General features: G+C 40.6%; 1 protein-coding gene across 2 annotated transcripts in view; it reads left to right on the forward strand.

Annotated features, from left to right (window-relative positions):
- Kansl1 (KAT8 regulatory NSL complex subunit 1) overlaps positions 1–13,083 on the forward strand; it is a 181,484-nt gene that overhangs the window by 43,331 nt on the left and 125,070 nt on the right. For both annotated transcript variants that reach the window (XM_005402256.1, XM_005402258.1), the window contains one exon: positions 1,972–3,337. In XM_005402256.1, coding sequence (XP_005402313.1) covers positions 2,055–3,337 — 1,283 coding nt within the window. In that variant the 5' untranslated portion in view covers positions 1,972–2,054. The remainder of the gene's footprint in view (positions 1–1,971; positions 3,338–13,083) is intronic.

Below are 13,083 nucleotides of genomic sequence, written 5' to 3' on the forward strand. Positions count from 1 at the left end.
TTTTTTTTTTTTTTGAGACAGGATGTCAGTATGCAGTTCAGCCTGGCCTCAAGCTCACTTTGTAGCCCAGACTGGTCTCGAACCCACAATGATCCTCCTGCCTCAGCCTCCCAAGTGCTGGGATTATAGGCGTGCGCCACCACTCCTGGCTGGAAATTCAGTTTTACAAGTGCTTTTCCTCATATTTCATAAAGCAGCAGAGTACTTCGTGCATACTTTTTTCTTTGAATACAAAATATTAAAACAGGTATTCAAAGGGTCAAAAAGTAATAAAATTAAGTTTTACTGATTTATCAAGAACATTCTTGCTGGCCTGGTGGCACATGCCTATAATCCCAGCACTCTGGGGCACAGAAGCAGGAGCCCAGCCTGGGCAGTTTAGCCACTTAGTGACAAGAAAGGTGGTGGGGCGGAGTGGGGATGGAGGCCCTTGGGTTTAATCCCTGGTACTGGAGGGGGAAAAAAGGACATTTTTAAGTGAACTGACTTGTATAGCTTGGTGACACTATCTTGATTTGTTCTAAGGAAGCAGCAGTTTTGACCATCTTCATTTTTATACCCTTATTGTGTATGTCAACACAGTGAAAAAGGCAAATACTGTTTTAGTATATCTCTGAAAGCATGGGCTTCAAAATGGTCTTTGAGGTCCCCAGACTTCCAGAGTCCACACTTTATGAATACTTGGCTTGGTGGCGCACACCTGTGATCTCAACACTTGGAAGGCTGAGGCAGGAAGATCTCCACAAGTTCAAGGCCAACCTAGGCTACATAGGGAGTTCATGGCCAGCAAGGTTTTCTGAGTTAGCAGGGCCTCATTCGTAGTAGTAGCTGTTGCTAAGGAAGTGAGTAGAGAAGGCAGAAGGAAGAATCTTGTGTAGTACCAACATTGCAGGGCACAGACAGGAGGAAGAGAGTAAGATAACAGAGTTAAGGAGCTCAGGAAAGGAAAATTTGAAGAAAGTCAGCATTGGCTAGTGCTTGGGAGAAATCAGATAGAATGAGGAATACAGACTTGACTCTTGGATTTAATAGTGAGATTTACTGGTAACTTTTGCCAGAGCAGTAGGTTTTAGAAGAGTGAAGACTCAGGGAGTTGTTCATACTCTTCTTTCAGGGTGCTTGGGGGTAAAGGGAAAGACATGGTGAGCAATTAATTTGAGGACAGAGAAGACTTGAATAAATTCTTGGGCTGAAAAGAAAGGGCCAGTAGAGAAGACATTAAGCATTCTGATCCGAAAGGGGCAAAAAATGATGAAGCAAATTGATATTTCAGATTTTGTATGTATATCTTTGTATTTCAGCCTGTATTAGTAGAGCAGTGAAAAGCTCATGAGAACTGGATTCCTGGCTGGAAAAATGTACAGAGCTGTGACATTTTATGTAAATATTTTTTATGAGCATGAGGAGTCCCTTACTAATTTTTTTCTTTTTTTTTTTGCGGTATTGGGTGTGTTTGGTGTATCTGCTTTAACGTCCACAATGGGGCTGTAATTCATGTCTCACTGCTGAGTGGCTTGAACCACCAGTGGTACATTATGCCTGTCCCATGCATGACTGAACTACTTGTGCCACCAGTGGTACAAACTGCCCAGTGGGACAGTCATGCATGGACCACTGGTGATTGGAGGCAGTGGGAATGTGTTAAGTGTACTAATTTCAAGAAGTTTTAAAAAGCTTTTCTTTTAAAGGCAGATGATTTACCTTTAATCTGTGATTATGTCAAAGTGGAACTTCCGTTTTGGCACCTTTGAGTCTGTGGCTAACAAGTGACAAAAGAGTAGAATTCTTTTCTTGTGCAGGGACTGTTTCCCTTACCCTTTCAGACAAAAGACATTCGGATCTCTAGGATGGCTCCAGAGCTTTTTTGCTGGAGACATGGTTTAGACAATAGCTTCGAGTAGTGCTTGTGTGAAAACGTATTGTTTTGAATGTGCTTGAATTTCTAACTTTTTTTCTTCCTTTCTTTTCTAGCCTGTTCTCAACGGAGGCAGTAAGGGGCCGTGGAGCTGGCCTCGGCACCGGGAGAGGCTGGACTTCCTGTCTCTCTGTGCTGAATGGCTGCGATGGCGCCCGCTCTCACTGACGCAGCAGCTGAAGCACACCACATCCGGTTCAAACTGGCTCCCCCATCCTCCACCTTGTCCCCTGGCAGTGCCGAAAATAACGGCAACGCCAATATCCTTATTGCTGCCAACGGAACCAAAAGAAAAGCCATTGCTGCAGAGGATCCCAGTCTAGACTTCCGAAATAATCCCAAGGAAGACCTAGGAAAGCTGCAACCACTGGTGGCATCTTACCTCTGCTCTGATGTGACATCTGTTCCCCAGAAGGAGTCTTTGAAATTGCAAGGAGTCTTCAGCAAGCAGGCAGTCCTTAAATCTCATCCCCTCTTATCTCAGTCCTATGAACTCCGAGCTGAGCTGTTGGGGAGACAGCCAGTTTTGGAGTTTTCCTTAGAAAATCTTAGAACCATGAATACAAGTGGCCAGACAGCTCTACCACAAGCGCCTGTAAATGGATTGGCCAAGAAATTGACTAAAAGTTCACATTCTGATCATGACAATTCCAATCCCCTCAATGGGGGGAAGCAAGCTCTCACTTCATCTGCTCTTCAGGGAGGTGAAGTGGGAGGAGCTGACTCTGGGGACTTGAAGGGGGGTATGACCAATTGCACTCTTCCACATAGAAGCCTTGATGTAGAACACACAACTCTATATAGCAATAATAGCACTGCAAACAAATCTTCTGTCAATTCCACGGAACAGCCGGCGCTTCAGGGAAGCAGTAGGTTAGCACCTGGTACAGACTGCAGCCCTAACTTGGGAAGTGTCAAGTTAGAGGGTAAAAAGTCCCCCATGTCTTCCATTCTTTTCAGTGCTTTAGATTCTGACACAAGGATAACAGCTTTACTGAGGCGGCAAGCTGATATTGAGAGCCGTGCTCGTAGGTTACAGAAGCGCTTACAGGTTGTGCAAGCCAAGCAGGTGGAGAGGCATTTACAGCATCAGCTGGGTGGGTTTTTGGAGAAGACTTTGAGCAAACTGCCAAACTTGGAATCCTTGAAATCCCGGAGCCAGTTGATGCTGACCCGAAAGGCTGAAGCTGCCTTAAGAAAAGCTGCCAGTGAGACCACTACTTCAGAAGGACTTAGCAACTTCCTGAAAAGTGATTCAATTTCAGAAGAACTGGAGAGATTTACAGCTAGTGGCATAGCCAATTTGAGGTGCAGTGAACAGGCATTTGATTCAGACATCACTGACAGTAGTTCTGGAGGGGAGTCTGATATTGAAGAGGAGGAACTGACCAGAGCTGATTCTGAGCAGTGCCATGTACCCCTGTGAGTAGCACCCATGCATGCATGTCATTTTTGAGAAATGTTGGGGCAAGGAAGCAAGACTTAAGTGAATCCCCATTTTGGAGAGATTAGTAGTCTTTGTATATTGGCTTCTAGGTTCCATCCATCTTTTTTTCTAGTTTTAGGTTAGTGGGTATCTGTACTTCATAGTGACAAAGAAAGGTAATTCTCTAAAGGAGTTGTGTTGTTGTAGGGTAAAAGGTGCTAATTACCTTTTGAAGTTTTATTGAAAAAGAAGACAGTCTGTTTGTTAAATTGTATCTCTTTGAGAGTGAATATATTCTCTTGAAACTGCATGTAGGACATTTTAGTTTTAATGGCTTGCCTGTTGAGATTTTTTCCTAGTAAGTAGTAAACTGACTTGAACTTGTAAGTAATTAACTTTGTTGGCTTGGCTGGAATTTAGTTGCTTTTAGTTGAGGTTTCAGGAGAAAACATACTTAGTCTTCAGCTTTAACACTTGAGATCTTTTCACTGGTGGAAAAGTAACCTTCTTTCCTGGGCTCTCATACCACAGCCATTAGCACAACCTGTGACCTCAAAGGTATAGGGATTCCTCACTAGGAAGCAGTCACTTCTGTGGACACCACTTCGATGTCGTCTAATTCCGTCAGTTCTCACACTGCCTGGAGAGAGTGCCAGACCCAGCAGTTTTGAGGGTTACCCCAAGATTACCCTCCATCCCAACCCCTCCCACATACTTTAGATGCCATTTGTAAGCCCCAGATTGTTTTTACCTGTGGCTCTGAATGACTGGCTGTAAATCAGGATTGCTACAACCCCCTTCTCAGATTTAATTAATTTCCTTGAGTAGCTCGGAGAACTCAGGGAAACACTATCTTACATAAATGGTTCAAAAGAGAGAGGTGAAGATATGCCCTCTCTGGACTCGCCACCTTCCAGGAACCTCTGTATGCACACCTGTCTGGAAGTTCTCTGAACCTTCTGTTTTTATGCAAGCTTTATTACGCTAGCATCGTTGGTTAGACCCTTTGCCATTGATGAACACTGTAACCTTTAGTCCCTCTCCCTTCCTGAAAGTCCCAACCCACTTTTGTGTTCCGTTAACAGCCCTGTCTGGAGCTACCTCAAGAGTTGCCAGTTGGCAGTTCAGTTTATTAGCATAGATTTAAAAGATATATCACTTTGGAGATTTGAAGGTTTTTAATTGTTGTATTGCCAGTAAATGAATATTTCACATCACACTTAAATTTTAAGGAAATAAAGGTATTTCAGAGTATTTTATATGTTGCCTATTAACACAGTCCATTTTCACAGCTTTATTTGAAAAGACCCCAATTTTGTCAGATGATCTTTTGACTTGAGAAAATCTTTCATACGCTCTGTATGAGTGACATGCCAGATTGGCATGATGGAGCCAGAGGTGTTTTACTCTCTTTCAAACCTGTGTTCATATACTTAAATAAATCTGTATTTACTACTTACTGATACGAGATGTGAGAAGAGGGCACATGAGAAGTTGGGAATGGTGGGTGGCGTGATAGATGACTAGTGGGTCCTCTCCCTCTTTTGGTAGAGATGTTTTAAAGTCTGCACAACTAGGGAAGGCTGAAATTGGTGGATATGGTGGAAAAATACTTTTTCCTTGCCGGAAGTAAAAAGATAACTGATTCTTACTGGAGAATTTTGTAGTTGAACAGCTGTGTTTTTAAGCGGTACATGACCTGGTTTCTCAGGTTTGTTTATATTATCCACATGGATAACTTTGTGTATCTGAATTGAAACTATTGTTTGTGTTTTGAGGGGAAAAATCTGGGTATGTTTTGTTCAGTTTCTGCTTTGTAGACCTAGTCCTGTTACCCTTTGTTCACTGTACTCAACAGTTTACCTTGGTGTTCACATTTAAAGTGGTGTACTTCTGAAGCTTGCTACTTGTGTAACATCTTTCTTTAAATGGATTAGTAGCTTAAGTCAGCTTGCCAGTATTTGTGGCAAAATCCCCTCTGACTTTGCTGCATAATTCACTGCTTTAAAAATATCTTGGTGACTATTAAACATTTTGTATGTAAAGTTAGTTGAAGTATTGTAAATTGCATTTATTTTGTGTATTCAACAAAAAGTCATCTAGACTATAAGCTTATTGTGTTCAGGATGTACTGTGTTGTGTTGAAAATGTTTTTGAGGATTGGTGATATTGTGGCTAAGTGTTAATCCAATGAAGTGAAAATACCCAAGGGCAAAATTTATTCTATAGGGTGATCTAGTGACTCAAAAAGCATTTTAGTTGATTTACTTACTACTTAATTTTGAGCATTATTATCACTTCATGTTCTGTTGATTGAAAGGGTATGAGGTATATGGATAGCCAAAGAAATCATTTTGGGAAATTTCTTGATGTCAGTTGAATCCCCTTGCAATTAAGTCAGTTAAATCTTTAAAACTTGAATTTCCGTTCATTAGATCATATAAATGTAAACAAAAATTGAGCACTGAAAGTACTGTCAAGCAGATGATCTTTTTGCACATTATAATTGTATTTAAGTTAAAACCACCAATAAAGCATAAATACTTTAAAGTTCTTACTGAGCAAGATCACCAGATTGGCTTTTAAGACTAATGTTTATTTAGCCAGATGTTTATTGATCAGCTCAATATTGGCTACACAGTGAAAGTAGTTAATTGCCTTAAAAAAAAAAGGAAACAAATGTTTTTTGTTTTTTTTTTTTAATTTGCTTAGGAATCTTTTCTTTGTAATCTTAATAGTTCATCCTACATCTCGTAGTCACATTGAAATTATTCAGTTCTAGAATGAGAATTAACTCTTCAACAGGAACTTGACCTGGTACCTCGCCTGTGTTTTATTCTTCTGCCAGAGATACTGTGGGCTGTATTTACTCTGGGCAGCCATGATGAAAGTATTTTGTACAGGAGACAATTTTTGAAACAAATTGTTTTTAAATGTTGCTGCTTAAAAGTGGATGGCTCTGTGAAAATTAAAAGGTCTTCACTCTTCACTAAGAATTCAGTAGTGGTTTTCTTCTTTTCCTACCTTCTATAATAATCTGTTTCTACCTTCAGAAGTGATCTGTTGTAAGTCCTTGGCACGTGCTAGCAATAACAGAATGACTGATTCAGAAACATTCAGAAGGACTGTTTCCTTACTCTCTCCCATTAATCTCTATTTCCTGTTCTTGAGAAATTTGGAGAATAGGAAGGGAGAGAGGCAGGGCTTAGGACTCTTGAGACTAAATTAATCTGAAGCCTGGGATATCCAGAGCTTTGGGGTGATTTGGACAACTGATTTGAGTAAGGGAAAAACACTGGACCAACTTACATCTGACAACAGATTTTGAGACATGGTGATAGGGAAATAATCACAGTTTGCATTTGTTGAGTTTTGAGAGTAGGCAGTGTTTAAGAGCTTTTTACTAATTTACACAACCCTCAAAACTACGAAGAAGATAGACATATTTATCTTACTATAGACTGAGATTGAGGAATGGAAAGTTTAAGTAGCTTGCTTAATGTTACACAGCCAATAAGAGCAAAATACCCATGGTTACACTAGCTGTATTCTTGGAAAGAGAATCAAATTGTCCATTAGCTTTGGCTGATGAAGAGTGTTCTGTCAAACATGTAAAATAAGGTGTTTAATTTTATATTCAAGAGACTAATATTTTGAGGAAAGGTACTGTTTTCTGTATCTTAACCACATGAACTGTACTTTAAAAAAGTTTTTTTGTGTGTGTGACAGTCTAATTATATGCTTCAGGCTGGCCTTGCATTCACTATGTAGCCCAGGCTGGTCTCAAAATCACAACAATCTTCCTGCCTCAGTCTCCTGAGTGCTGGGATTATAGATGTGTGCCACCATGCTTGACGAACCACGTATATTCTTCAAGCCTATAATATCTTTTACTTGGGGTGGAAGCATGATACTGAGGACTGAACCCGGGGCCTTTCTACTGAACTACATCCCCAGCCCGGTGAGGCTGGAACTTAACTGTGGGCCTGTGTCAGCTTCACAGAGTGACAGGATTGTAGGTGTGCACCACCATGCCCTGCTTTGTGTGTGTGTGTGTGTGTGTGTGTGTGTGTGTATGTGTGTGTGTATGTGGAGTGAAAATGAGTTGTGTTGGAAGGAGCATTTGCTAGGGCAGACGTAGATAGTTTCCTGGTCTCGGCTTGAATTTTCAGTCCCTCGGCCTCCCGCCTCCCAGAATACTGGAATTACTACCCATGTGTGGCATCATAACCTGTAGGAATTTTTCTTCTTTCCTTTTTTTTTAAGGGAAGAACAGGGAATACTTACTGGCCACACGTTCTATATGTTTGGTGGTTTACACCTGTTATTTTAATCTTCTATACACGTAACCTGAGTGAGATCCCCATTTTACAGTTGAGAACCCAAGATTATAGATACATTAATTTGCTCGAGGTCATGGTGTATGTAAGATATTTCTCTTACTGTCCTTTCTACTGTTTTTCTTTTGGGACTGACTGAGAAAAGCCGGAGAAAGTTGTTTGTCAAGAGTTGGAGCAACCTGAAGGCATGCATAATTAACCTTGCTGTTTCAGGTCAAACCTCATGGTACATTAGTGGCTGGCATTGACTGTGGGATGATGAGAAGATTAAATATTTTCTTCCACTATAGTAAAGTATCCAGAGAAGTGATGTGCTTAATAATTTTTTCAATCAGATAGCAAAATTAAAGATCTCTGGCATTCCAGAGGGATGGTTTATACCTTATTTACCCAGTTGCTAGAAGAATAAATCTTTTAAAGTATTTTATGTTCTTTTTCTTTTAATCTTCCCTTGTTGTTACAGGTGATACAAGAGTTATAAGCATAATACTATATAATAATATGTAGCATAATATAATTTTCCTCAAGGAAGTTCTTTCTGATAAATCTAGTTAGTAGAAGAACTTGAAAAAGCAGTTGAAAAGTATCCTGATTGGTTTCCACTCACTGTTAGGGTTTAGACCTAAAATGTCCCCCAAATAGTGTATGTGTGGGAGGTGATTGGGTTATGGAGGTGCTGTGCTTGGTCAGTGGATCCATCATTGTTGAGCTCAGTAGCTAACTGTGCTGTGAGAAGGCGGCTGGACCTGGTTGGAGGTGGATCATGAGGTCTGTGACTTGTCCTTGGCTCCTCCCTGTGCTCTCTACTTCCTGGCTAGCATGGGTTGAGCACCTTTTCCTCTGCTGTGTTCCTCTGCCAACCTGTTCCTGCCTTGGAGCCAGCTCACTGACGGTGTATGGACAGAAATGTGAGCCAAAGTAGACCTCTGCTCTTTCAAGTGCTAAGTATTTGATAATTTTGCCTCAGCAGCAGGAAAGTAACTAAGATGCCACAATAGGTTCGAATTGGTGTCATTTCTGTGCCTGCATAGTTTCATGATTAACATTGGATTATTTTTATTGATTTATTTTGCAAGTATCGCAAGACCTGAGGGATGAAACACCGTGTGATTTTATTTTTCTTAGCCTTTGTGAGATTAGTACTAAAGAGGGAGCAAGCTATTAGAAATTTGGATACTATTGAGAATTGTTAATTTTAATTTTCTCTTCCTAGGCTTGAGTTTCTCAGAGCTCTTGGCCTAGCATGTGAGAGGCCCTAGGTTCCATCCCCAGCACAGGAAGAAAGAAATCTAGGCAAGGTGGCACACACCTGTAATTTCAGCCCTCTGCGAGACTGAGGTGTGAGGATGGGAGGGTGCAAGTTCTAGCTTGTGCATCTTAACAAGAACCCGTCTCAAAACATAACTTAAAAGGACTGGGGGTATAACTCAGTGTGAAGGCCCTGCCTTCAGTGCTTAGCACTGAAAGGAAGGAGGGAGAGAAGGAAGGAAAGAAAGAAAAAAGGAGAGAGAAGGTTACTTGTTTATTGTGGTAATTATGTGAACAGGCCTGGCCAGGCTGGGAAAGACTGTTGTCACAGTTAGGCATTGACATACCTCCTCCTTTAGTTCAGATTGCCTGCCTTTCCATAGGGCATTCTTAAACCGGGTCCCATCAGGGAGTAAGTAGCAGAGCCGCGGCAGCCTGCTCACTCCCTGCTCAGGTAGCCTGGTGCCAGTGTGTGTGCTCACAGCAAACGTTATATTACTGTGTGTGTCCCAGTTAGAGCAATGAAAAAAATGTGAGCTGTTTGGAAAGGGCCCAGAGGGTGGAGTATAGTGAGAAAGTGAAAATAAAGGCCTTTACCAAACGGATATCCTTTTCACTTAGTAAAGCTGCTGTTGGAGTGTTAGGCTTTGAAAGTAAGTGTCCCTAATGGAAACAGTCATTTAGCCCGGTTCACAAACGTACAACAATAACATTTCACTCTTTCTCAGAAACAGTTGCTTTAAAACTATGATAAAAGCTTCATGCTTCGGGCCCTCAGGACCCTTGGGTTCTGCCTCCTGTACTGAGAAACAAAAACTATGGCATTATAAAGTTCATTTATGTAGAGCAAGTAAGGTGCTTAATGCTGATTGACACCATCAGGTATCAAAGACAAAATTTTGGTGATTGCTTTTTACTTGGATAAAGTTGAATTTATTGATCAGTTAGTTGCCTAGTATAAAATTTTACCTTGGAATTGAAAAGGTGTTTTTTTTTAAAAAGCTTTCTTCAGATCTGGGGAGTTTTTAGCTGAATTTCTGCAAATGCTGTTTCTTTAGATTTCCAACTGGTTGAGAATGTTTTTCTTTTTAAACTGGCACTCTCCCAGCAGATTTTTCCAGTAAGTATTCTTTGGGCACACCCTACGTATGGTGCATTTTGCAAGATCCTTATTCAGAAGGCTGGGAGGACAGGCCAGTCTGATCTTGGTAGCTCTAAAACAGAATAAAACTTGCTTAAGGCTCATTTTGCTTCTACCCATCTGTTTATGAAATTCATCTTTTATGTAAACACATTCATGCGTTCACAGAAGTAATTTGGCATGGAAGTATAGAAAGGGTAATTTTGTATTTGTAGTGATAATTCTCTTAGTTTTTTGTAAGTGATAAATTGAAAGCAGGTCCCAGATCCTGGATTTGAGAGGTTTGAGGTTTATGTTTGTTCTTTCTGGTGTGTGTTTGTCTGTTTGTTTTTTTGGTACCAGGAATCAAACTCAGGACCTTGCACTTACTTGCCAGGCAGGTACTGTGTTACTGAGCTGTATCCCCGGCCCTCTGTTGACTCTTTTACCTCTTTGCCTGAATTAACAATCTGAATATAAATTAAGATGTGTCATAGAGGATAGTCAAAAAGTCTGAGGCAATACCAAAAGAAGGAATTCCAAAATTCTCTGAGGAAATAGTAACAACAACTTTGAAGGCACTCTAATTACATGGAGACTAGCCTTTCAGGATCATTGTTAGCATCAGCCTTGCCACCAAAGGGTAAGGAAGCACTTCTCTGGTGTTAAATAAAGAATGATGAAAACACTTAAGAATTGAGAGGTTAGTTCTTGTCTTCAGGGCGTAGTTTATATGACCTCCCCTCCCCCAAAGTCTAGTAGAAAAGGAAACGTTAGGACCTCCTACGCCCAGTACTGGATACCTGTTACAGGCATCAAGTGCTGCAGTCTTAGGAGGAAGGAATAATTACTTTTGGTAAGGATGTTTCAGGTCCAAGGATGACGGTTCTCAGAGGAGGATTATTGTATGTCAGTGAAAAGGGGTGTCTGGTGAAGATAAAAGTTCAAGAAAGTGAATGAGGTTGGAAGGATACAGTGGCATCACATCATTTTTGAATGCCAAATTAATGCATTTGAATTTTATCTTATGAGCCAGGCTTGGTGGCGCACGACTGTAATCCCAGCGCTCAGGAGGCTGAGGCAGGAGGATTGTTGCAAGTTCGAGACCAGCCTGGGCTACAAAGTGAGCTCAAGGCCAGCCTGAACTGCATAGCGAGAGCCTGTTTCAAAAAGACCAAAAAAAAAAATTTTTTTTTATTCTATGAATATGAGGAATTCCTTTTTTTTTTTTTGTCTTTTTTGAGACAGGGTTTCAGGCTGGCCTTGAGTATGAGGAATTCTTTTAAGATTGTGATGGCATGATTCAGAGGCTGTAAGTATTTTGATGCTGCTCTGCACTGCATTGATTCGAGACTGTCATATGTTTTGGAGCAGGTAGGACTAAAAAGAGAGGGAACTATAGTGATAGCTGTAAATAAAGGTTTTGAATTAGGGTAGTGGGCATTGAGTGAAAAGAACAGTTAAAGTGCAAGATTTATGAAGTTGAGAGTTGTAAAGCTTACTTTGGAGGTGAGCGTGCATTTGTCATTGGTAGATGAGAAACCTGGAATGCATCAGGTGTGCCACGCAGATGGTTCAAGTAAGAGTCAGGTTGTACTAGAAGCCCTTTGTCCATCCCTTCCTCTCCTTCTGTGATGCTCAGAGTTGAACCTGGGCTCTTTGCCCTGAGTTACGTTCTCAGCTCTTTTTACATTTTGAAACAGGGTCTCCGTGTGTTACCCAGGCTAGCATTGAAGTTGCGATCCTCCTGCCTCATCCTCCTAGAGTGGTAATGGGAATCTTGACTCCACATGTAATATTCCATGATTGAAAACTGTGATGCTGTGACTGGATTTTGATTCCAGAATATTGGACAGATACTGATACAAATGAAAATGGCAAGAAGAAATGCCAGTGTTGGGAAGGGGAACTAAGGAGATAAAATGATATGGGATGAAGGGCCTCTTTGTTGAAGTGTGTTCAAAAGATGGGGTGACTGTGTTAACCTTTTATGTTTAGCTCTTTGGCTTTTTTGTGTATGATTTGAAGTAAGATTTTAACTTTACACCCCCACCCCAGTGGCTAACCAGTTGTTCCTAGATTATTCTCTGCTTTTTGTAGTAGATACGACACTTTCATTATGATCTAAATCCACAAACATGTTACTGTTTTTGCATTGATCCCATATCAATTCTTACATCATTATAATTACTACAGGTTTAAACACTATAATGTATCCATACTGTGTATAGTATAGGCTCTTCACCATAACTTTGATAGGGTAACTTCACTTTTCTTTTTCTTTCTTTCTTCGTTTTTTTTTTTTTTTTTAATACCGGGAATCGAACTAAGGACCTCGCGCTTGCCAGACAGGCGCTGTGCCGCTGGGCTGTATCCCCAGCCTGGCTTTTCTTGTACTTCACGTTATATATATTTGTGAGGATATTATTTGTGACCATTTTCTTCTGTATAAATTTTTGAATGTTTATTTCCTTTCTTTAAATCATACTGGGATTTGAGTTGGAATTGCTTTGAATGTATACATTAGTTTGGAAATATGGCATCTTGACATTAGGACTTCCAGAGTTGTAATGTTTTCCCTTTGAAGTTGTTAATGTGTAGAATAACTTTTCCTTGTGTAGTTCTGTTTTTCTCCTATGTTTATTTGTTTGTGTACTTTGCAAATTTTAATGCTGTGAAGAATGAGATCATTTCTTGTTAGTAGATGGAACACTGTTGATTTTGTGTTTGGTCTCCTTGCTGAATTTTACTACTTTTAATAGATTTTAAAGTTGTTTCTATTTGATTTTGACTTCGCTAGCTCAGCATAAACCTGGGGACAGATGGTGACTTTTCTTTTGAGACAGGGTCTTGCTGTGTAGTTCAGGTTAGCTACGAACTCACTGTGTAGCCCAGGCTGGCCTCAGACTTGGGGCAATCTTCCTGCCTCAGCCTCCTGAGTGCTGAGATTATAGGTGGGCACCACTATGCGCAGCTGATAGTGACGTTTTTTATTTTTACCTTTTAGTTATTTTTCTTGTCTGATTTTATAGAT

This window comes from Chinchilla lanigera, unplaced genomic scaffold, assembly GCF_000276665.1.
Source record: "Chinchilla lanigera isolate Chin_1 unplaced genomic scaffold, ChiLan1.0 scaffold00077, whole genome shotgun sequence".
In the NCBI taxonomy this organism is placed as follows: Eukaryota; Metazoa; Chordata; class Mammalia; order Rodentia; family Chinchillidae; genus Chinchilla; species Chinchilla lanigera.